This window comes from Ambystoma mexicanum, chromosome 8 (genome assembly GCF_040938575.1).
Source record: "Ambystoma mexicanum isolate Mex_15411 chromosome 8, UKY_AmexF1_1, whole genome shotgun sequence".
Classification (NCBI taxonomy): domain Eukaryota; kingdom Metazoa; phylum Chordata; class Amphibia; order Caudata; family Ambystomatidae; genus Ambystoma; species Ambystoma mexicanum.
Window position 1 is genome coordinate 464,030,280 of NC_090929.1, and position 24,092 is coordinate 464,054,371.

Below are 24,092 nucleotides of genomic sequence, written 5' to 3' on the forward strand. Positions count from 1 at the left end.
CACCTGAACTCATTTCTCCCCCGGACGCCCTCCTATCTGTTTCCCCCCTCATCTACCTGCCCCTGGATTTCCAAACCTCCCCTCTCCCCGCCACAGGGGTGCAAGCCACCACTGCTGCGAGATCCCCATCTGCCGCTGCTCTACGCTGCGGCCTACCACCACCTAAATCCCCCTCTCCCGTGACCTCCCCACAGCCCCTTCCAATTGGGCCTTAGATGCCCTGCTAATGATTTCCAGGGCCTCCCTCAGAGCCTTAGCATCCACTAAACCCTTCTTACTAGCTCCCTGTCCCACCATCGTGCCCCAACTAACCTGCTGTGCACTGAAATATGCCCCTCTACCGCTAAACTAACTAGCCTAAGCTCCCGAGCCAAAAACGACCCGGGGACCTCTACCCAAATTGACAAACTAATAACTTTGAACAGAGTTAAAATTCACTCCTAATAAAACCCCATTGGTAATATGTAATACCCAACTGGTATTCCCAAAATGTATTTATTTATTTTTATTTATTTTTTACTTTCATCCCCCTAAATACTGCCCACCCATCGGTCCGAGCCCTAAAATACAATCTTTCTGTTAAACTAGCTATGCTTAACCCCCCCTAGCCGACACCTACCCTTGGATCAATAACCCACTAAGAGAAGCCCCGGAAAAAGAAGGGGCCGTAAATATAACTAGAACATTTATTGTAAGAGTTAATTAACTCTTAAATATCCAGATAGCAGAATACTACTAATTAATTAAATTACATATGTTATTATTTTTATTTTTTTATTTTAAATTCCCAGAAACTCCTCTTGTCCTAAAAGAACCCTACCTTAGACTACAAATTTGCCCCCCACAGAGACACCCCCAAACCAGAAGCAGCACAGGGTTCAAGTTGTCACCAAGAATGGCTTGCCCTTGAAAGCCCTTCTACTAAGCCTTAAATTGCCCCCAAACGAAAACCCCCAAAACCAAGAGTCCCCAGCTCAAATTGGGGCCAAGAAAACGGCCACCCAACACTGCCCCCTGTCGGCACGCACGCAGCACTGCACATAAAGGGACATAAAACAGAGCGGTCTCTATAAGAGAGCCGCACTGCCCCCTTTCAACCCAATACTGCTACCGCGCACTGCTGCCTTCGTAGGAGCAGGGAAACAGGCTACGACGCTAGCACTGCAAGCCCTCACCCACAGACACAGTGCTGACCAAGGGAGGGAAGGCGCCGGCTCTGGCTGCCAGATATTGCCACTACAAGCCCTCACCCACGGACACAGCACGGACCAGGGGCGGGAAAGCACCGGTGCTGGATGCCAGATTTACTATGACAAAAGCTCAATAACAAGAGCCACGTGGGCCGGCACTTTCACTTTCCCGACCCAGGAAAACCCTGCTCACCCACCCACAGATACTAAATTAGGCCAGCAGTGGCTACGGTAAGAGGGGGTACCTTATCTACGGTACCCCCATCTATAATGTAAAAATTGTATTTATTATAATAATTTTTTTTATTTCTTTTTTAAATTCACCTTATGTTGAACTATGCCTAAACTCCCCCCTATTATGCTAAACCAGACCACTTAACTACACTAACCTCCAGAACTGAGGGCCCTGCTCCACAGGGAAGGCTCGGGAGCAGGCGACAGGACTTCACAATCTTCAAGTCCAACCGTCGCCTGACTCCCGAACCTTCCCTGGAACCTTAAATACCCCAATGAGGCGCTCTACCCTTCATGGCCTCTCGCTGGCCATGTGCAGTGCCAAAATAATCCCCGGGGGGAAACGCTTCGCGTTGCCCCCGGGTCCCCTGTTGGTGGGATGCGCGTGCCGAATGGAAGTAACCGGCCTCTGTGTGCACGACTTGTCTTCTGAAAGTTGATGTGTCCTTTTACGGTGTTGTGCGGACTCATCATATCTTGCGAGATCACACGCAATGAGCTGGAAGCACGGCAGACCCGGAGCGAGGGACTCGGAGGGAGCAAGCTCCTGAACAGCAGCCTGCAACCACAAGCAGGTTCCTCTACTTGCAGAGCGTAATGCCATGGCTGAGAGTAAGAATCATAGGAGCTCTAGCATGTGAGAGGTTGTAAATACCATGGACTGGGTTACCAGTGCAGTGAAGCCAACTGTACTGAGCCTCAGACACTGAACTGTGAGTACCAGCCCCACTCCTTGTTTGTGTAAGGTTTCCCATAATCCACCTCAATCCAGTGTCCTATGCTCATTGGGGCCACCAGAGGTGCCTTGCTAGAGTGCAGCTTCAATCGTTTGCATGGCCTCTTGGCGCTTTGGATCCTGCAAGTCTAAACAGTGGAATTGCGCGTAGTGGGAGCAGAGCAGGAGTTGTTTGAAAAAAGGTGGAATTGGGGGGGTGTTACTGGGAGCAGAGCAAAAGTTGTTAGAAAAAAATGGAATTGCTGGTCTGTTAGTAGGAGCAGAAGTGATGAGATCAGCTGTGAGGGGCAGGCTGGTTTTTATTGCCTGTGGGCGCTTTGTGTGTGGTATGCATTAGCGTTTTGTGATTAACAAGTCCCTCTATGCCATTGTTTGTTGTGCTGTGTGGCGGTAACTCATCGCTCTCATTCAACTTTCCATGCACTTGCTGGCTCCAGAACACTCCAGGCCCCCTTTCACAATTTACAAAAATAGCATTTGAGGGGCGAGGTGGGATGGGGTCAAAGCTCAGCCACTGCATCTCGGTACTCTCAGCTGTTCATGTACTGGGACCCACAAACCATGCACCATGGCGCTGTTGCAATGCATCTTATTCCAGACCTATAACCATCTAATTGCAGCTGGGCTCCCATACACAGCTCTGACTTCCAGCTTTTGTATTGTTACAGAATGGGGGTTAGGGGGACCCACAGACCACTTTACCAAGGCTCTCATTTTTTAACTATAGCCACCTTGTGCATTGCTGTACTTGGGGGTGGGTCCCACGTAACTCTGCGAGGGCACCTCATTTTTCACCTACAAGACACCTTGCATTACCAGTTCTATGGACAACTGCACCCACAAGGCGCTTACTCGCCCATCCAGCCTTCTTTATTCTGCCTTCTTGGTACCCCAAAGGGATCCTAATACAAAGACTGCCTTCAAGCGCTACAGCGGCTCAGGCAGGGACGTAATTTCACCAAAATGCCAGGGGTAGTAGAAGTGACATCACACAACCCTTGACCTCTGATGACATCACAGGAAGTGATGTCATTTGACCCCACCCTTAAGTGATATCACGCGAAGTGATGGAATACAACCTTTCACCCCTTGACAAAACTGGAAGTGGCACCACATAGTATTGTTCCTAAGTAGACTACGAAAAATATGGTTACGATATTACTGTAATGTGATATACATTTCATACAAGAATGGATTGCCATATGTATCATTAATATCAGAGTGAATGCAAGCCGATGTCCAAGGCCAAATGATAATGATGTGTTATTATAGAGCACTTTATATAGAACAAATATGCATACAATATCACCCAACCTGTGTTGGTACTCATTTATCAACCTCAGAAGGATGAAAGGCTGAATTGGCCTTGCCAGGATTTGAACCTGCAACTTGCAGATCACACATCTCAGCAGCGAGCCCCCAACTCACTGAGCTATCTTACCGGCTATAGTAAAATAAGCAATTGCATGTCTGAATATTCTCAAAGTCCGAAAGCAAATTACACTCTGTAGTGGATACCATTAAACTGGTAACTGAGATGTAACAGCGGGCCAGTTCATCTGCAGGTCGGGTGCAAAGTTAGCCACGTGTCAAGCCTGCGTGGATTTACTTTTCAGGCTTCAGAGGTTGGCAAAATATATACCATTGGGAGGGTACATAACAGTGTATTAAAGAATTTAGAGTAGCGCAAGGAAAGCAGTGCACTCACACTGCATCCCGTACTCTTGGTACTCCATATATGCAAACAAACATCCTGAACAGCAGGCCATGGAGATAGGAAAGATAGACACAAAGCATTAACTGTGGAACAATGAAATCAAGGGCAACTTTGTGCTATGGTCAAACATTTTGACACTGTACACGAGCTTTTAGGCGCAAGGATTTTGTCAAGTGACCGAGGACACTGAGATGGAATGTCTCGTGATGATTGTGACAGGCAGCGGCAGAAAAAAATATGCTGTAACCGCAACTTGCGGAAAGCAAAATACACAGCCCGAAATGGACGCTTATTCTACTCTAAATGCTTTTTGGAGGTTTGTGTCTGCATTGTGAATTCGAGGTGTTTCAGAACTCGCCCCCTGAAGTGTGCCTGAAATAAACCTTTAATGAGTTTAGCAGTTTTTGTATAGAATTCCAGAAAGACACATTATTTGTTATTCCTATTCTTTCTTATTTAGGGTCACTGTTCAAAGTGTTACACTTGTGGTACCCCATGTTTTCGTAAGAGGCCTGAACAAGAAAGCCATCCACTACAGAAACAACGAGCCACATGACGCTGGCCACAGCACAGGGACTTCCATTTTAAAAAAAAAAAGAAAAAGGCGGGTTGGGGAAGTGTTTTGGGGTGGCAAGGAGGCACAGGGGTCACAGGTACGACCCGCAAATGACGTCCCTGAGCTGAGGTACACGCGCAATCTGTGCCTTTGAACTACTACTTTATTTTCTTGCTCCAGAGAACAGTCCCACACTTTTGCAGCAGCCCCCTCCCCAACTGTGCAGCAAATGGAAGCGGAGTCCAGTGTGGTGAACTCGGTGCTGTTACAGTGGGGTGCTCATCTTTACACGTTTGTGTTTTTCTTCAGGACACATAAAAGTGGAGGAATTCGCACCTGACACCAAACCAAATGAATTAAAATAAATTAGGATTTACAACCCCAAAAGAAGAGCTTTGTACATAAGAAAACAGCCCTGTGCTTTCTGAGCAGCCCTGTGAAATGCCTTGGTCTAATTGCAGCTAAACATGAAAGATGCCAGCTCCTGGAGTAATAAAACCGTCTAACCAGAGTGTGCCTTCAGTTGCTTGATTTATACGCATACCTGCTTCCTTGCATCTCTTTCTTTCTCTAAATTGTTGTTCAAAAAAATAATTTGCAAATCCAACAGTTTGGGCTCTAGAATGGGCATTTCCAGGCACTGTGTTGTAACTTGGCCAGGGTTCCACATTCTCATTCAGCTGATGGGACTCGGGGGGCGAGGCGGCCACAGGGTCCGTTTCTTGGATAACAAACTTGAAGTTCCCACTTCCCCGTGTGTGCGGCCATCGGTTCACTGGCGATGAGAGTCTGGAAGAATTGGAAGCGTATCCCACAGACCTACGCGTGTGTGGCCAGCTGGTGGCTAATCACCGGTGGACGCTGGGCCGCAACTGTCTGTGCGCTGTAGCGAGATGCCGGGTGAGCAACGCCGGGCTACCATCATCCCCTGCGGTCTATATCAACCCAGCCCTGCACTGATCCCCAAGGTCCGGGGTGGTTTTCCCAGTGTTCCCGGCCCTCTGCCTGGGTTGGCGGAGCACGTGCGTGGCGACGAAGGAGAAATGCTGTGCAGCTCTTGGGTCTGAGGGAAGGACCTGTCAACGTCATACGACGTGACGCCCATTTTTGGTTAGCCAGCAACAATGTTGTTTGGACTGCGGACAACTGCATCTTCCTCGTCACAGTACTGTGGTCAGTGGCGCAGGGAGACTGAGCGGCAGTTTCACCTATTTGATAACAAAAAGTGATTTGCCTGTGTGCAGGAGTGTGCACAGGGAGGAACAAATAACCCACAAGGCACTGTGAGCAGTTTCTCTTATTTGATAAGGAAGTTCTATTTAGCTCTGGGCAGAAGTGTGCACCAGAAGGAACAAGCAACTCAGAAAGTTCTGTGAGCTGCCTGTTCTGGTATCATGCAGCAGAGTAACGCCAGGACCCCACCGTCATTTTTGGCCTCCCACAGTGAGCCTCCAGTGCTGTGGGACCTCTGGGGTGGACCCTTTTAAGGTCTACTTGAGAGCAGCTGGTGGCGCAAAGTACAGTGATGAGGAGAAAGAGGTGGCACTTTTAAAATGTTTGGGCACTGAAGGGCTCAGGATTTTCAGACATTTCCCTGGTGAGGACGTGCGCATCCCCAACAGAGGGGAAGGGGAAACAGTGGTGAGTTTGTAAGAGACTGCACTCAGGAAGTTGGAGGCACGTTTTGGGAAGAGACCCTACTGTGGTGCTTGAAATTTTCCAGGGCACAAGGTGCTGGGGAGTCCATTGACTCTTATGTCACGGTTTTGCGGACCCTCTTATCCACTTGTAAGTTTACGGGCGTACAGGAGGAGTACATTAGAGACCAAATCATGATGAAAACCAACAACGCCAAGGTCAGAGAGAGGTTATGGACTGACCAGGATCCTCCTTTGAGCAAAGTTATAGAGATTGCAAGGGCTATTGTGGAGTCCTGCGCTAATGTGCAAGTCCTCATGGAGAAAGCTTACAAGCAGAGTCAGTGCAGGCCATGTTTGTGTCAAAGAGGGCTGGTGGTGACACAGGCAAATGCTGAAAAGGCTGATGATCATGCGATCAAATACAGCAAAGTGTTGTTGGGTGCTGGTATCAGACAGGGATGCAGAAGATGTGGGTGGGCGAGCCACCCCACCAGGGCCAGGGAATACCTGGCCTGGGGAGTAGAGTGTAAAATATGTAAAACCAAAGGCATTATGCAAGGATGTGCAGGTTGAATGGTGAGGGTGGAAATCCACAAGGAAGGCAAACTGTCCAAATAATTGAGGCGGAACGAGGAGCTGACAATGTTGGACATGTGAGTAGTGTGGCAGGGGAGGGGGTTCTGCTACATGTTGAGGGAGCAGCCAAGAAACGGCCGTTGGAAATGCTGGCCATTAATGGTGTGCAAATCGAAATGCTGGCGGATTCAGGCTCACCTTATACTATATTGCCGGAATCGTATTGGAAAAGTTATTGAAAGGAGGTGTCTGCACTCAATGCGCTAGATATCAATCGCAGTGTGTATGGGCAAGAACCTGTAGCATTGCTAGGATATGAGTGGGCCCTAATTGATTTCAAGGGGTGCAGTACTGAAGGGAAGCTGTGTGTGGCACACAAAGGGGTGAGTATTCTGGGATGGGATGAGCAGGCAGCGTTGGAAATACAAATATGGCCAGGGAAGTGTGCGTCGGTGTTATGTGGAGGAGGGGGAGCAAGTTCGGCTGGAGGGTGGCGCTTCGGCAGACTACTTAAGTAGCAGGTACCCTACAATTTTTATGCAGAGCTGGGTATGCTACTTGGCGTTTACACAAGATTATACTCGAGAGGGGCGGTGCCCAAGACCAATAAGGTCAGAAATGTCCCGGTGTTGACCAGAGAAGGGTTAAAAAGGGCACTTCTGAAGCTCAAAGGGGCAGGTATAATTGAAGAAGTTGAGTCTTCAGAGTGGTTGTCGCCAGTGGTTTTGGCACAGAAACAAGATGGTGATCGGAGAATGAGTGTTGACCTTAGGGAGCTCAAGGCGAGCATCTGAGTGGATCGGCATCCTCTGCCTAATATCAATGAGCTTTTGGCAACCATATACAGGCAGCATGACTTTCTACTTTTGACCTCTCATCAACATATCCTATAAACCTGCATGTGGAGTCTCAACCTCTTGCGTCATTTGTCACTCCATTCGGGGCATTCAGGTTTTATCGTATGCCGTTTGGCCTGCTATCTGCTTCTGCCGTTTTTCAGTGGCTGGTGCAGGCATTGTTTGGGGAAGTGCTTGGTGTGAGTTGCTTCCAATACAATGTTTTGGTCGGCGTGAGCACCACAAGAGGGTGCATCGCATCATGCAGATTTTGCAAAAAAGTGGTTTGACAGTGGAATTGGCGAAATCTCAGGAGGGTGTTCCCAATGTTACTTATCTGGAACACACAGTGGATGCCAATGGCATAAAGCCCAGGGAAGGGTTGGTTAAGGTGATGGAAGCACCTTCCCCTGTGAACAAGGAGCAGCTCAGATCTTTCCTGTTAATGACGGAGTACTGTGTCAAGTTTATTCTGTCTTATGCGGTGTGCATGTGTACGTTACTGAAGAAAAGGGTGAAGTTTTAATGGTCGGATCAATGCCAAGCAGAGTTTGTCCAGTTGAAGAAGGATATTGACAATGCCACATCTTTAAGTTCGTTTGATCCCGAAAATAGAACTGTACTCACTGTTGACACGAGTGATGTTGGTCTAGAAGCAGTTTTAGAGCAATGGCAGAGCAAGAGGTTCAAGCCCATCGCGTTCGCATCTAGAGCTCTCAGATGCCGAGAAGCGTTATGCCGTAATTCAGAGGGAGGCCCTAGCAGCGTCTTGGGCATCTAGACATTTTAGGACATTTTTGTGGGGTATTCCGCATGCCATTCCAACGGATCACAAACCCCTCACGTATGTGCTGACTACAAAAGGTATGGGGTATGTATCCCCAAGGATAGCAAGGTGGATGATGGACTTGCAGGAATTTAATTTTGGAGTAGAGTATATTCCTGGTTCAAAGAACATGGTTGCAGACTGTTTGTCCCGGCTGCAAGTTGTCGCTCCGGATGAGGCTGTGGAGTGTGAAGCTGGTACTTGGGTTGCATGCATACTTCCATCCATTGACAAGAGGGGGAGAGGGAGGTGCGAAAGATGTTGAGCTGTCGTGGATTAAGGACTGTTTACGGGGCAGCTGGGGGACCATTAATGTCAAGGAAGAAGGGAAGGTCTACATGCATGTTTTGAGGGAGTTGGCGGTAGGTCCATGCGATATCACGAGAGGTGAAAGGGTAGTTTCCCCTGTCAGTTTGTGGGCAAGGCTTGTAGAGTTGACGCATAAGGGGCATTTGGGCAGGTCTTTGACCAAGAGGCGATTGCGGGAGTCATACTGGTGGCCAGGGATGGATGAAGAGGTGGAGGTTGCTGTAAAGGAATGTGTGGTTTGTTCTGTGAGTGATAAAAGCAGAATTCTGTGCCTGCCTGCAAAACAGTTTATCCAGTGGAGGTTCCGGGTGAGGTATGGTTTAAGTTGGCGGTAGACATCATGGGTCACATGGATGGTTTCCACAGTGATTTGAAGTTTGTGGTGGTTCTGGGGACATTACATCACAGTGGATGGAGGACGCTGCATTGGAGACGGTGACAACAGAGAAGATCATTGAGGTTTTGAGCAGGGTCTTTGGCAGGGAGGGCATACCTGTAAGCATCGTCACAGATAATGGTGTTCAGTTTATCTCGCTTTGCATGCAGGAGTTTTCGTCGTTCTAGGTGAAAAGATCTTTTTACCTAAAAACCAATTGAGACCGCTACGTGACCGTGTGGAGCGGCCTTTCTAAATGGAACTCTCACGCCGCTTCCGCACACAGGGGCTGACGGGCACGTCGGGATGAGAGAAAGAGAGAGAGAGAGAGAGATATATGGGTGGTGGGATGGGGCTGAGAGATGGGGTATCCCGCAGGAGATGGTGGGGGGGGGTGACAGGAAGGGACAGTTGGGAGCATGAGGGGTGAAACCCCCTGAATATTTTTTTTAAACACATTTTAAAGGTCTCGAGAGAAAAATACCTTTACAATGCTGGTTTGTCGATCAACATAAAATCGGGCATTGTAAATTGGCCTTTTTCTCTTGAGACCTTTAGAAGGAGGTCTTTTCACATAGAAAATTTTTCTTGGCATCAGGCATCACAGGACTACTTTATATAATCCCCCCCGAAAAAAGGTTTGGTTGAGAGTATTAATAGGTTTGTGAAAGGGGCTATTCAACTGGGTGTGGCCAACGGATTAGGTAGGAGTGGTGTGTCGGGCATTGTCGGCGTGGTGCTCGTGCACGCCGTCAGCCTTTACAGGTTTTTTGTCATTTGAACTCGTGAAGGTTAGGGGGAAGCAGGTTCTAAATTGAAGACTGCCCTTGGAGGTGGGGTCCTCAGAGAGGTGAACATGTCTGAGGTGTTGGAGAGAGTACGTGCCCATAATGAGTGGGTAAGGTCACAGCAAGCAAACAAAAAGCCGACTGGAGTGAAGGTTGGCGATTGTGTGCGTGCAAAGAACCCCAGACAGGTCGTAGCAAAGCTATGCAGAAAAATATCCTGTAACAGTTCTTGATGTCCAATATCAGACATCCGCGAGTAAGCTTCTCTCGGGCCCGTGTGCACAGAAGCCCCCAATCTCTTGGCTCAAAGCGTTTGGGCACCAGGAATTAGTAACTCCTTTACTACCCAGTCATATGAAGGCAAAGGATCCGCCAGTGTGGGAAATCTGGGTTGAGTACGCGAGCAGCTTATGGAGGAAGGGACTGAAGGATGCCGGCACGAACTGGTTTCCCCATGTGGGGTCCGGCTGGCTTTGCGGGCTCGGGTCTTGCAGGGGAGGAGGGGGGTGCGGCAGTACCAGGATTTCCTCTTAAATGGAGTGGCCAGAGGGCGAGGAGAGCACAGCTCGCACCTCGCCCTCACGGAAGGATCCGCGCAGCCGCGCTCTTACCGCCTGACCTGAGTCGCCGCAGCCGCCGACCACGTCATTGTCCCATCCACCCTTTAGTTAGGGGTTTCAGGAGGGTCGCTTAGGTGGGGGAGGACCGTGTGAACACCGAGATCCCTTCCAGGGGACTCTGGAGCTGGAATGGTGCTGAGGGGAGGGGACAAGATCCCCCCCCCATCGTAATGGATGTAGAGACACTGTAGGGAGCGGGATTATTAGGGGGCAGCTTTCATGGGCGTAATTTTAGGGGGGGGGCAGGGGTGTTTGTCCCCCCCACCCAACTTTCATGGCACACAATTTTGTCCCCATTCATCTGGCTGGGGGCAACTTTTCTAAAGATGTCATGTCCCCCCCCCCCCAACATTTTCAGCAAAGTTACTCCAATGGCAGCTTTGGCCATTAACAGTGGGCTTACCTCCTGGTATCACACCCCGCCAGGTCATGGTGGAAAGGGGATGGAGCCTAACCACAATTTGGGGGGGGAGGCGGTTGCCATGGTCCGCCTGGACCACTTGTCAATGTAAGAATGTTGAAATGCAATGATGTAGTTGTAGTGGGTATTTGTTAGCAAATGTCACATTTTTGGTTGGAAAATGTGTGTTTTGCTAATAAATGTGGCCGAAATGGCATCCAAAAATATTGTGGCTGGTCTGCTCACTTCTGCCCTGGCACTGCCCCCCTGCAGAGCCCATCGCTTTGGACCACAGCTCCTTGTCTCGGGGTCCACTTGACTGGTCCAGGAATTCCAGTGCTACCTGGCAAGGCGCTCTGTCTTCTGGGCACTTGTGGCTCCTGGCAGTAGAGCAGGGCAGAGTTCCTTTCACCCCCTATCCTTGGAGGAAAATTCAGGCAGTTGGCTTGCAGATGATCTGTGTTTCTGGAAGGGGTTCTGGTGGAAAATGCTACCCTAGACAGAGCATCACATTGAAATAACTAAAAGGCAGCAGCAGAATTGCACAGGTTTCACAATGTTCTTGTTAAGCAGAGCCCACCCCCAGCTAATCTTTTTTGCACACCATGCACGGCCTTGTCCCCCTTTCCTTCATATGATACATACCTGGTTTAAACTCCACGCAGAGCTCTTCCCCATTTTGCACACACCACCCAAACTTCAAATTGTTGTATATTTTTATTATTTGTAATTGTATTTGTTTGGTTTATTACAAATCTTGCATAAAAAGCTTTTGACGGGCACCAACTTGAGAACAATTCCTCAGGCTAAAAAATACATCACACGTTTTCCCAAAACTCATTGCAAATTAAAAGTTACCCAATGGGAAACAAGCTAGCCTTGAATCTGAAAATCCTGTTCTCATAGGCATCGATTTTTCCGTTTCACTTCATTTATAATCCCAAAACGTCCATGAATGTGATCACAGCGGATATCATCGAGTTCTCAATTCTATGTTCCACTTTTTATTTTCATAAAAATATGAGATTAAACAATTCAACTTTCAGAAAGAATGCAGACTTTTTTTGGAGTCCTCCTTTCCAGGGATTTAAACGTCGATAACCGCTGTAAATTTCTCCTTTTTTTAAAGTCAGCTTCAGTTTATTCAATGTTGAAAACATATTTGCCCGATTATTTTTAAAAAATTAAAGTTTTTTCATCCGTGTTTACTTTTTTTTAATTCTACTATTTGCTGTGATAGTGTATTCATTTGTCCATGGCTATGTTACTTTTTATTAACACATGGCGATCATTTGTGTTCTCTCTCGTGCATCCGAAATCTTGGAATGCAGTCAACTACTGGTATTGACTGCATTCGAAATGTTGCCACTTCAGAAACAGGTCAACAGTAGAACTCATTTCTCTGCATTCAAGAAGCAGCAATACAATTTCCCAACATTTCTTTCAGGAAGTCACTTTTCACTGCTCCCTCAGCGTGACAGCCGACGTCCAATTTAACACACCAAAGTGGAGCCATACGTTGAGTTTTGCATAGAGAAACGGCTCTCTTCCCCAATACACTGAATGGCGGCTCCTGCTAACTGTCCCAATTCAATCTTGTTTATAGTGTCAGTGCAATTGCAGGGAATAATCATATCTGGTGGCGTCAGCTTCTGTGTTACAGCACCCACCCTTTGGAACTCTCTGCCGACGCATATCAGAAATGAGCAATCTTACAAAACCGTAAAAAGCCGGGTAAAACCCTAAACAGATATTTTTTGCGTTTATTTACAGTGCACATAACCCGTAGGTATCTAGGCGCTAGTTTCATTGTGGAAGGGTGGGTTATTTATAACGTGTTTTTTTTTCTTCTCTTTCTCCCAAGGACGGGTCCGGGATTCGAACCTGTGTTTGCTCAGCGTGGTCTTGCTTGCCACAGAGCTATCCTGTATAACTGGAAGTTTGTGTCTCCTTGTCCATTTACTTACTGTACCTTCTTACTGTACCAACGCCGTGATACCCCAGGGTCTGGGCGTTATATAAATACAATAAATAAATAAAATAAATCCATGGAGACAGTGGCACAAGAGAACTAAACAAAAAGGCAGAGACCTCAGTCCCAGGTGTTGGGCAGAATTGGAGTACAGACAGCAAGGGATCTATGCATGCAGTAATGGCATAGTGGTCCTCTCGTCATGCACTCGTATAAGCGCTGGCACTGGCCTCTGTGCAGTGCCAAAGGAATAATATGTGTATACTGTATAACCATTGGCTCCACAGGCTCGTTCTTCTCTCACTCACCGTCCGTGCACTTCCATCTGCAAGCACATAAAAGGGTGATTTCACGGGGGGGGGGGGTGCACAGTCATTGACTCTTGCAATGGGGCACACATGGGCTGATAAGGGCCTGCACTAGTGGGCACACTAATGGCACACTCCTCAGAGCCAACTTGAGTACAGTGGCACACGCACAGACTGCAAAGTCAATGGACAAGGAACCCAGTTGGGCAGAGTGGTCCACATAAACCGAATTCTCCGAGCTGGTACATCCAAGCTGGGTGGTGGCTGTGTAGGTGGGTCATTGTGCTCCATTAATCGAGATTCTGGTGTTTCTCTTTTCATTAAGAGTGCGGATCCGGCGGCTCTGGCTCTGGGGAGGACAGTGAGTGTGAGCAGGACCGGTGCCGGAAGTATGGGGGCTCTTGGGATGAAGACGTTGAAGATGATCGCTGCGTCTGTGACTTCATCTGCTCCACCGTGCCACGCAACCTGGTAAGGGGTTTTGCTACCACCCAGCTCAGGAAAGGGGTCTGTCTACACTACCGATGGAGTCTGGCACTGCCCTTTGGGCCAGTCTGTTATGCGCTACCCGTGAGCTGGTCCCATTTCTTCACTAGTCCAGCTGGCATCAGCATGATGCCTTATGCAGGCAACATGTTGGCAGTAGCATGGCATCTCTTGTTGGTTAGTAAAATGGCATCTCCTGGCAGCTGCATGGCATCTCTTGTTGGCATTAGCATGGCATCTCTTGTTTGCTGTAGCATGGCATCTGTTGTTGGTAGAAACATGGCCTGTCCTGGCAGTAGCATGGCTTCTCTGGTTGGCATTAGCATGGCTCTCTGGTTGGCATTAGCATGGCTTCTCTGGTTGGCATTAGCATGGCTCTCTGGTTGGCATTAGCATGGCTTCTCTGGTTGGCTGTAGCATGGCTTCTCTTGTTGGTAGTACAATTGTATCTCCTGGCAGTAGCATGGCATTGCTTGTTGGTAATAGCATGGCTTCTCTGGTTGGCATTAGCATGGCATCTCTCGTTTGCTGTAGCATGGCATCTCTTGTTGGTTAGTAAAATGGCATCTCCTGGCAGCTGCATGGCATCTCCTGTTGGCATTAGCATGGCATCTCTGGTTGGTATTAGCATGGCTCTCTGGTTGGCAGTAGCATGGCATCTCTTGTTGGTAGAAACATGGCATCTCCTGGCATTAGCATGGCTTCTCTGGTTGGCATAAGAATGGCTTCTCTGCTTGGCTGTACCATAGCTTCGTTAAATGTAGCATGACATCTCTTGTTGGTGGTAAATTAGCATCTCCTGGAAGCAGCATGGCATCTCTTGTTTGCATTAGCATGGCATCTCTCGTTGGCTGTACCATGGCTTCTCTCGTTTGCTGTAGCATGACATCTCTTGATGGAAGTAAAATGGCATCTCCTGGCAGCAGCATGGCATCTCTTGTTTGCTGTAGCATTGCATCTCTTGTTGGTAGACACATGGCATCTCCTGGCAGTAGCCTGGCTTCTCTGGGTGGCAGCAGCATGGCATCTCTTGTTTGCTGAAGCATGGCATCTCTTGTTTGCTGTATCATGGCATCTCTGGTTGGTAGTGGCATGGCATCTCTAGAAGCAGCATGGCATCTCTTGTTGGCATTAGCATAGCATCTCTCGTTTGCTGTAGCATGGCATCTCTTGTTGGTAGAAACATGGCATCTCCTGGCAGTAGCATGGCTTCTCTGGGTGGCATTAGCATGGCTTCATTGGGTGGCATTAGCATGGCTCTCCGGCATTAGCATGGCATCTTTTCTTGGCATTAGCATGGCATCTCTTGTTGGTAGTGGCATGGCATCTCTAGAAGCAGCATGGCACCTGGTTGCCAGATTACAGGATCCTTGCTGACTTTGTCTCCCTCCTAGTCCCTCTGATGCTTACAAGGCACCCCGTAGGTTAGGTGGGAGGTTGGCATAAGGGTGTCATTATTATTGAGAGAGCTGCTGTCCGAGGCATTGGGCTGGTTTCCGCAGGAGCCCACAGCGAATTGGGTGTAAAAAGGCAGCAGTGGAGCTCCATTACCATTACTCAACCCCCCCACCTCCTGCCGCAGAGTCCAATTCCAACCCCAGCAGTTGCTGTAGTTTCTTCAGACGTTTGCCACCTCGCTGTGTGTAGCTTGCACAGGTTGATGGCAAGTGTCGGGCTTTCTGGACTACAATTAAAATGGGAGCCTGAGATGAGTGAATTCTGTTTTTATTGTTTGCGGTCATTTACTAATATCTTTCCTGTCTTCTTCTCTCTGCCCCCCTTCCCCCACACACCCACTGCCACCCGGCTCTTCTGTTCCTGCACATTTCCCCTTCTCTTTTTTTGCTGGCTCCTCTATTAACTCTCCTCTCCTTTTATCTCTGACACTCTTTCCTTTCTGTCTGTTTTCGAACCTTCGTCTCTTGCCACCAATACTTTCCCCACCTGCCCTCTCTTCCATTCCTCGGCCTCTACTGATCTTTCTCGCTCCTTGCCCCCTCTGCTCCCCGTGACCCCCCGTCCCCCCTAACCTTAATGCAGGTGTGCGGCTCCGACGGCACCATCTACCCCAACGAGTGCGAGCTGAAGAAAACGCGCTGCGAGAAGCGCCAGGACCTGTACGTCACCAGCCTGGGCGCCTGCCATGGTGAGTCAAGGATGCAAGCGCTGCAAAATCTCAGCGGGGTGGGGGCAGTGGGTGGGCTGTGCCGACCCCCCCCCCCTCCCCTTGCCTCTCCCCCCCACCCCGCCTACTGCTTTATCTCAGCAAAAGAAACTAGTTTCTGAATAATACGTTCTGCTGCATGAGCCCGAATAGGGAAATTGGCCCGGCTCCCACTTATCCAGGGCCGGTGGATTTCGATAACATCTCTGCATAATTTGCTGCACACGCGCACTCTGTTGCTCGCGCGACGTTTTGAATGTATAATGTCCACCTTCATCCTTAATCTGGGGCACCACCTTCCTCGCGCCCCGGGGGCAGGCAGGGCTGCAGGGCGGGCGGGCGGGCGGTCGCCTGCAGGGTAGATTATGGTGGATACAGAATGCAAATGGCGTTCGTTTGTAGCTGTTAAGGGGCTATGGGAGGGGGCCGGCAGGATGCAAGTTGTAGTATACAGTTCAGAAGCCCCCCTTGGGCACGGAGGGCCTGGGTGTACCTTACCTCCTGTTTCTGTTTATCTTTCAGCTCCAGCCACGGCCCCTCCACCTGCGCTGGCACACCACTGCAGCCAAACGGTGTACGGCTGCTGTTCAGATAATGCCACCTCTGCCCTCGGCGTTGGCCAGGCCGGGTGTCCAAGTAAGCCACCCTCTTTACCTCTTGCCCGGCGATATGAACTGATTGCATGTTGTGAATGGTGGGGCTTGCGCCAATGACTGGGAAAGCTTGTGTGGAGTCTCATTTTGGGAAGGTATGCCCGCAGGCTGGCCCCCGCGAGTCTTGCATTTTGATATTATGACAAAGGGACCGGTATTTTGGTCCATCTTCTATTTTGGGGTTGAATGTAATGTACTTGTGTGGCCATTTGGGGCCCCTGAAAGACGTGTCTGCTCAGAAGTGGAGCCTTTCAGTCTTGTGTTTTGGTGCCACCCAGCGAGGCCACTTTCATTTTGGCACGTAGGCCAGGCGTGTTTGGGTACTCTGCCAGTCACAGGACAGATTAGCGTGTTTGCCTTTACGCTGTGTGCATGCCCCTTGCAGAGGGGCAGTAGTCCACCAAGTTCGGGTTGAGCGTGTTCGAATGTGTTGACGGCATCCGCCATGGGTTCCATTATAGAATTGGTCATTTTCACCAAAACCAAGGCAGCGCCCAATATTGTCCACGCACTTTGCCTGGAGCTGCTGCACCTTCATGCCACACCTTTCTTCCAACAACTTCCCTGGATTGTTATTGTACAACACCTTGACTCCTTCCCGCCTCCTCCTAAGGTGCTCTGTTACTTCCCAAAAGGGTGTGGGCACGGAAATCCCCTATACTTACCTCCTCACTGCCAGGGTTTGCTTTGGAGATTTACCACCTTAAAGGACCAGAGCTAAAAATCTAGCTGTCCACAAATAGTCCTTCCCAACATGAATTTAGGAATATATGGGCAGGCAGCTTTTTGTAGAATGATGCTTATTTGCCACAAGCCGTGACTCGTTCACCATCGCTTGCACGATCCGAATGTCAAAGGGCCTAGTAGAACCGTTGCTGTTCTTTTTTTTCCGCTCTCTCCCACCCCTTTTTTTTTTGTTGTCTTGTGGCACCTGGAAACACTTTCTGATGTATAGGCGCCATATTCAATAAAATAAATAAATAATGAATCCAATGCATCTCCTGCTTGCAAACCCAGATGTGCAAGCAGTGGAGGGGCAATTCCCTGTCGGTGAGCTGCCTTTGCGCCTGCCTGATCTATCCAAAGTGTGAATCCATCATACGCCAGAAGATCGCTTTAATAATGGGCACCATCTGTAGGGTTACCACGCTTGCCATGAATTTAAAATCCAGGAAGTAATTGAACAAAATGAATACACATGAAGTGGTGTTGCTCAATATACTGGGGGTCGGGGGGGGGCTTAAACTGGAGTTGGTAGCTGGGGCGGGTGAACAAAATAGTTTAGCAGAACACAGGTGTGCTCCCTGCATGGACCTTTTTTGATGACATTGAAGACTGCGCTGTTGGAAAGTACACAAAATGGGGGCCAGGAAACTGGTTCTGCTCTTCCAGCTACAGCTGCCATGCCTAGTTTCCCTTGGGAGCGCCAATGCAGTAAAGGGTTAATTTTGGGTTGTACTGCTGTGGGTCAAGGCTACCCCTGCTTGGTACAGTCATGAGACAACATCACCTCTGATGGGTTCCCGTCTGATATAAGGCCAGTCGTGGTTGCCACCACTCACCTGCGGCTTACTGTAGTGACACAAGGTTGTCCCTTCTGGGTATCGCAGGGAAACCTAGTGATCCTAACTGTGCTTGATTGTCTATAATTACAGACATATGCATCGCTCTGGAAGGAACCTGCTCGCTGCATTATCTAGCCACGTGATGTTGGAAAGCTTCTTGGCCTACTCGGGTGTGTCCCTTTCTGGATGCACCAACCCTCCCCCATTGAAAGACATCTGGTGAAGGGCTGAGAAATCACATGAGAATGTATTTAATCTTGGGGCGGATGCATGCATAAGGTTAGGCGCAAAGGTCGCTAGAAGTTGAAGGGTCCACTCACTGTATCAGTGGAGGACTGAATAGATGTGACACTCTTCTGCACTGGGGGTGCAGGGGGGGGGACGTCCTCCCTGCACTGAGGAAGAACATGGCAGGTATACCTTGGAACGCGGTCACATCTGCCATGTAGAACTACCCCCAACTGCACACCACCTCCATCCACGCCAGTCGCACCACACCAATGCCAACTCCTCTGGACGGTTAAGAGCAGCACCTGGTTCTTGCGGCAACCCTACCCGTGGCCATCTGGAACCTTTTGCCGTGGGCCAGAAATGTCAAGGTGGCCCTTAACGGATCCAGCGTCTTACTGGACCTGCGCCTCAGAAGGACACAATGTTGCAGTTCGGCAATTGGCCACTTCAGAAATATTTTTTTCAGCGGTGCTATAGGGAAGGAAGGGAAGGAAGTCCATTTGTATTCAATCTTTTTTTTTTCCATTATGAAGTTTTATATACATGACGTGGGGGCCGGGTGCCATTTACCGTTTTTTTGGGGCTGTATTTTAAGGTATCCTGTCTGTAAACCCTAGAGACATTTAGGCACATGTGTCCTTTTTATGACTGCCCAGGGACCCCTCTCTGCACCTTTCCTGAGATTGCCCAAAATAGATGAGGGATCCAGGTGGATAAGGGCGAGGAATACTGACCAAATCACCGGTATCCACCCAGAGCTGAAGAGAACAAGCTCACAGGTCAGTAATAATGGTACAAAATACCTCCACCACCCCTCCCCTGAACAGTCACTCGATACCTGGGATGAGAGGGAATCCGCTGAGGGTGGATTCAGTTGATCCCAGCTCCGGAAGCAGCCAGACGGTGTCCGAAACCTACCTACCGGCTGGCATGGGACGGAAAACCAGAAGGATGAAGAAACGAAGTGCGTCCAAGCCTGTGAACATAACGAAACGTGGATGGAATGCCAGAGTCCAGTCAAAAATCCAAGAACAAGCCACAGGTTGAGGCCATTGCAAGAACCAAGTCAAAGATGCAGACTGAATCGGGAAATGCAAGGAAGAACAGTGCCAGGCCAACGAGGAAGTCCAAAACAGTCCAAACGCCGGCTACAGTCAAAATACAAAGAAAATGCACCTGGAGCAAGTGACATTGCATTGGTGTATCATTTTCAGGGTCATCGATTAACAGTCCTCCAGATCAAGCTGAATCAGAACAGCAATGCAGGTGAACCATTAAGCCCTTTTAAATGAAGTAGCGCATCATTAAATGGATGGGGATGCAGAATAACTCTTGCACTAATGACAAGACCGACTCAGGAAGTTGGCAAAGGTAATCTGTTTTATTCTCAATTTTCTAAAACAGGGAATACAACGGACAGCTCACAGCATAATCTCAACGCATCACCTAAAAAATAACACTTTTATAGCGAAAACCTGTCATACATGACGTCATACTACGTGGCAAACTAAGAAAACTTATTTAAGATTGTGGTTGGTCTACGGGGAACATCCAAGTATACTTTCTGTAGGGGATTGGATTGGGATTGGGTCTCCATAGTCAGGTGGACAATTTATGCCCACCCCTTGTGCAAGTCATCCTCAATATTTGTTAGATACATGACACACCATTGGCTCTCAATAGGGCTCTGCAATACATGGCCGTCTATAATTGGTTGGCACGCTTGTACCCTTCTGGAATATTTGACTCGCTAGCAGGACGCAGGCTGGTACCCCAGGTGTGAGTGGGTGGACATGACCATGCCTCCCCGTCCAATTAACCCACCATCCATCATCACGTCTGCCATTTGAATTATCTTTGAACTTGGCCTTGCAAAGTATCACTGCTCCTGAGAATAGAAAGGAGTGCAAGCACGTTCTTCAAGTCTCTGTGCCGCTTGCCCATTTTCTATTTCCATCTACCCCATGTGACAGGAGACCGTGTTTGAGCTCCTTCTTTGCATTTAGTGATATTAAATGAATAAAATTTGGCACTCATAGTGTCTTTCCGTTACCCCTTAACAAGAGCTTGCCTCGCTTCTCACGTTCTTTATATCTTCTTCAATAGTTAACCAGTTCTTGGCTGCCCCAACCCTTGACACTGGGTCAGACCGCCTTCTCGATCCTTCCTCGATTTTTTTTTTTTAGCCGTTTTCGCTGCTGTGCCACACTTTCAGCCCATCTCACATGGGTCCTGGCTTACTAAAGATGTGACAATGAATATCCAGATTCACAGTGTGTGTGTGTGTGTGTATGTGTATATATATATATATATATATATATACACCGCCTGCAGTCTATTCACTACATATCGCCCGCCTTCATCGTTACTTAGTATTTGTGTGTTGCAGCATCTGTACAGTTATAAAGCGACTTCTGTTTTCTTCAGTGTTCTTCACACGTGCAATCTTCATTCCGCACATGAAAAGTTACTCCATTCTTTATTCCTTCATCTGATTCCATAAGGTCTGTACATCCTTCTCAGTGTGTCACTCTCAGTTCTTGTGATGTCACCAGCCTCTCTAGTTCACATCTTCACAGTTCTTCTGGGCTCTCTCTCAGGAGACCATCATCTCTCCACGGATACATTTGATAGGGCTTTCTCAATGGATACCTTGTTTCGAAGATCTTTCGCAGTATAGGTATCCTTATTGGCGTTGTGCATGTCGCTATTTCCGGCTTCCAACATATAGGCAGAATAGGGGCAGGACTTCTGGTAGAGGCATTTGGCTCCTCCTCTACACAAGCTCTGCAAACATCAATGCCAGTATTCAGTCAAAACTACAGAGAAATACAAAGACATCTAGGGGAGCACATCTGGGGCTCAATCAGGCCTCAAAGACAGCTCCTGCCTTATTCACGCATAGCTGCATGCGGGATGGCGGTTTCATGATGAAACAGCCTGCTCCCTTGCTTCCATTTCTCTTCTCCGTTCCAACTGCTATCCAGATGTTTCTGAGCTGCAACATAGAGCCAGCATATGATGTGCAGAATTCCGAACAGTCTGCGCTACCTCTGAATCCAGCACGCCTCCTCCGAGCCTGCCTCGGAGCCACAATCTTCACACGTGCTCTGCTGCCCTCACGGGGCCAAGCACTTCAAACATTGCCCCAAATCCAGGTCCTTTGCTGAGCATTGACGTACGCAGTAACATCTGCTGCGCAGAAGATCCCCCGTTTTTGTACTCTACCGTGTTCTTTGAGATTGAGTAACTCCTCGATCCTACTTTCAGCACTGCAGATAAGAGGTGTCTTTGTGACTTTTACTCCCTAAAAATAGGCAAATAATCCCAAAAAATCAAAACAGGGAGTCCAAATACTCCCATCAAAAAGGAGGACAGTGTCACGTAAGACCTTGTGCCCCTGCTTTCACCCACACAGCTCCATAGATCTGTTTGGACCAGTAGTGCACATAGTGCCACAGGAAAAATGTATATTATTACTGCCTGATCGGAAGGAATAAACATGTATCTTTTTAATGTGTATGAATGATTGGGTGCAAAGAAATAATTATAACCAAAACATTCCCATCTTCCAGTGAAAACCTATATTTACTTGCTTCTAAACTACTCCCATTGGGAATTGGACTTACATTTTTACTCCATAAAAAGAAATTTGACTCCCAACTTTAAAAAATAGGGCGTAAAATGCACTCACTTACAAAACTTACCTGCAGCACCGCATAGGTCTAATGCCCCAATGTGAAATATTAAATGATAGCGCACAACTTGAATTGCCGGTGCAAATGAGCATGTACTGAATGCCTGATTGTGGTTATTTCACACTGTGAGAGTGAAGGGCCAGAAGTGCCCGCGGGTGCTCTTGGTCCATAAAGTGATGAATCGAGATGGAAGATGAGAATATTTGTGATTGGTTCATATGCCATATGAAGATACGGTGAGGTGCAAATCTATACAATTGCAGGAGAACATCTCCATTTCTTGTACCAAGTCTGGAAGAAAATGATTGCCTGCTGTGTTCTTTATCCCATGCAGTGCAATGGGATAAGTATAAAGTGATAGACTTGCTTGAGGTACGCTTTAATGTTTGCAGCGATGCACCGCGATAGAAGGGCGATCTGTGCCCAGGGAGATTGCTTGTCCTTAAGCAGTGAGATAGGAAAAATGGAAATACTTGTGTGGTTCTTTTTATAGAATGGCTGTGGTGGAGAATATGCACTTTACTCGGTGCAGTAACACAATATGATCCCCTCCCTGAAAATGTGGTGTGGGGCTCCTGAGATACACACCACTCAGGAGCATGCAAAACCCTTTGGCTGGGAAGAGAACCACAATATGCCCCTGATTTCACGCTTTCTTTTCCAGGCAGCTGCCAGTGTAATAATTATGGCTCCTATGGTGGGGCATGTGACCCCGCCACTGGACAGTGCTCCTGCAAGCCAGGTGTTGGGGGCTTGAAGTGCGATCGCTGTGAACCCGGCTTCTGGAACTTCCGTGGCATCGTGACGGACAAGAAGAGCGGCTGCACCCGTGAGTACAGCAGCAGATTCTCCCTCACTTACTCTCTAGAGGCCCCTTAGACTGCTTTCTCGTGGAATTTATCATCCTCGGCTGAGGAAGACCCTGACAGTCACAGGCTTGAGTTTCCCCTTTCTCTTTGTTCCGCAGCCTGCAACTGTGACCCTGTGGGCTCTGTGCGCGATGACTGCGAACAGATGACTGGCCTGTGTTCGTGCAAGACTGGCATCACCGGCATGAAGTGCAACCAGTGCCCAGATGGCAGCCAACCAGGAATGACCGGCTGTGAGAAAGGTGAGCCATGCACATGTGAAGGAGCAGACTTTGCCCCCATGGTAGTTCCCTGTAGGATACAAAGATCCCTTGCCAGGAAGAGACATAGTGGGATGCAAAGGGGCACACTGGAGAATCCTGCCTGTAGGAGCTGAGCGGCTCAACCAACCGGAGGTGTGTTGAGTCTTGTGTGTCAATATTAATGTAGGATTAAATTGAAACCTAAATGCAGTCGTCTGGGTCGTTCCATGTGCCCATAATACCTGCCTCTCCAAATATTACATTTTCAAATCTTCACTATTTTTTTAATTTAGAGCATCAGTAAAATGCTCTCAAAGGAGTAAATCTCCTATAACCCCTCTTCACCCTTAAAGAAAAATCTCCTTTCCCAAACTTCTATGTGTATCTTTTTTCTAAATTATATATTGTAGGTGAATTTTCTGACGATGACTATTCTGCAATATAATGACTGGGTACCCCTGGATATCTGCGTTAGACTTGTTCGGCTTTATTAGCCTCGCAGCGCAGACATTCCATAGGGTCTACTAGTTATTTTGAGTGAAGTCTGGTTTGTGTAGGAGTTCACAGACCTTTGGTAAATCACTTATCTGCTCGTACTTGCCATTTTTGTACCCTCAGATCCATCGGCGCCTAAATCCTGTGACAACATGAAGTGTGAGTTTGGTGCTTCTTGTGTGGCGGACAGTGGGTTTGCGCACTGCGAATGTCCATCCCCAGTGTGCGATGAGGACAACTCAACCAAGGTAAGTGGGTTCACACAAAGAACCCGCTCCCATGCGTTTTTTGCTTCTTCTGTGTCCCTCATTTGTGTCCAGGTTTTTGGCCACCTTGCAGTGCTGGTGGTGTTACATAGTCCCATTGAGCCTGGTGCAGTATTTCCGTAAGAAACATGATTGTTTATATCATGTATTGTTACTCTTTTTGTGTAAATTCCTTTGTGTAAATTTATGTATTGCTATTCCTGTGTATATGCATTTCTGTAACCTGGTATAAATTGCGCCCTGATGCCTCCGGGCCTGCGGGTTTGCGCGTTATAAATAAAATAAATACAAATACAAATACAGATCTCAAGGTACCTGAACTAGGCCTCTGTATCATTG

General features: G+C 48.2%; 1 protein-coding gene across 7 annotated transcripts in view; it reads left to right on the forward strand.

Moving 5' to 3' along the window:
- AGRN (agrin) overlaps nucleotides 1-24,092 on the forward strand; it is an 835,885-nt gene that overhangs the window by 701,159 nt on the left and 110,634 nt on the right. For all 7 annotated transcript variants that reach the window (XM_069610068.1, XM_069610071.1, XM_069610069.1 and 4 more), the window contains 6 exons: nucleotides 13,410-13,555; nucleotides 15,611-15,716; nucleotides 16,257-16,370; nucleotides 22,546-22,710; nucleotides 22,849-22,992; nucleotides 23,611-23,735. In XM_069610068.1, coding sequence (XP_069466169.1) covers nucleotides 13,410-13,555; nucleotides 15,611-15,716; nucleotides 16,257-16,370; nucleotides 22,546-22,710; nucleotides 22,849-22,992; nucleotides 23,611-23,735 — 800 coding nt within the window. The remainder of the gene's footprint in view (nucleotides 1-13,409; nucleotides 13,556-15,610; nucleotides 15,717-16,256; nucleotides 16,371-22,545; nucleotides 22,711-22,848; nucleotides 22,993-23,610; nucleotides 23,736-24,092) is intronic.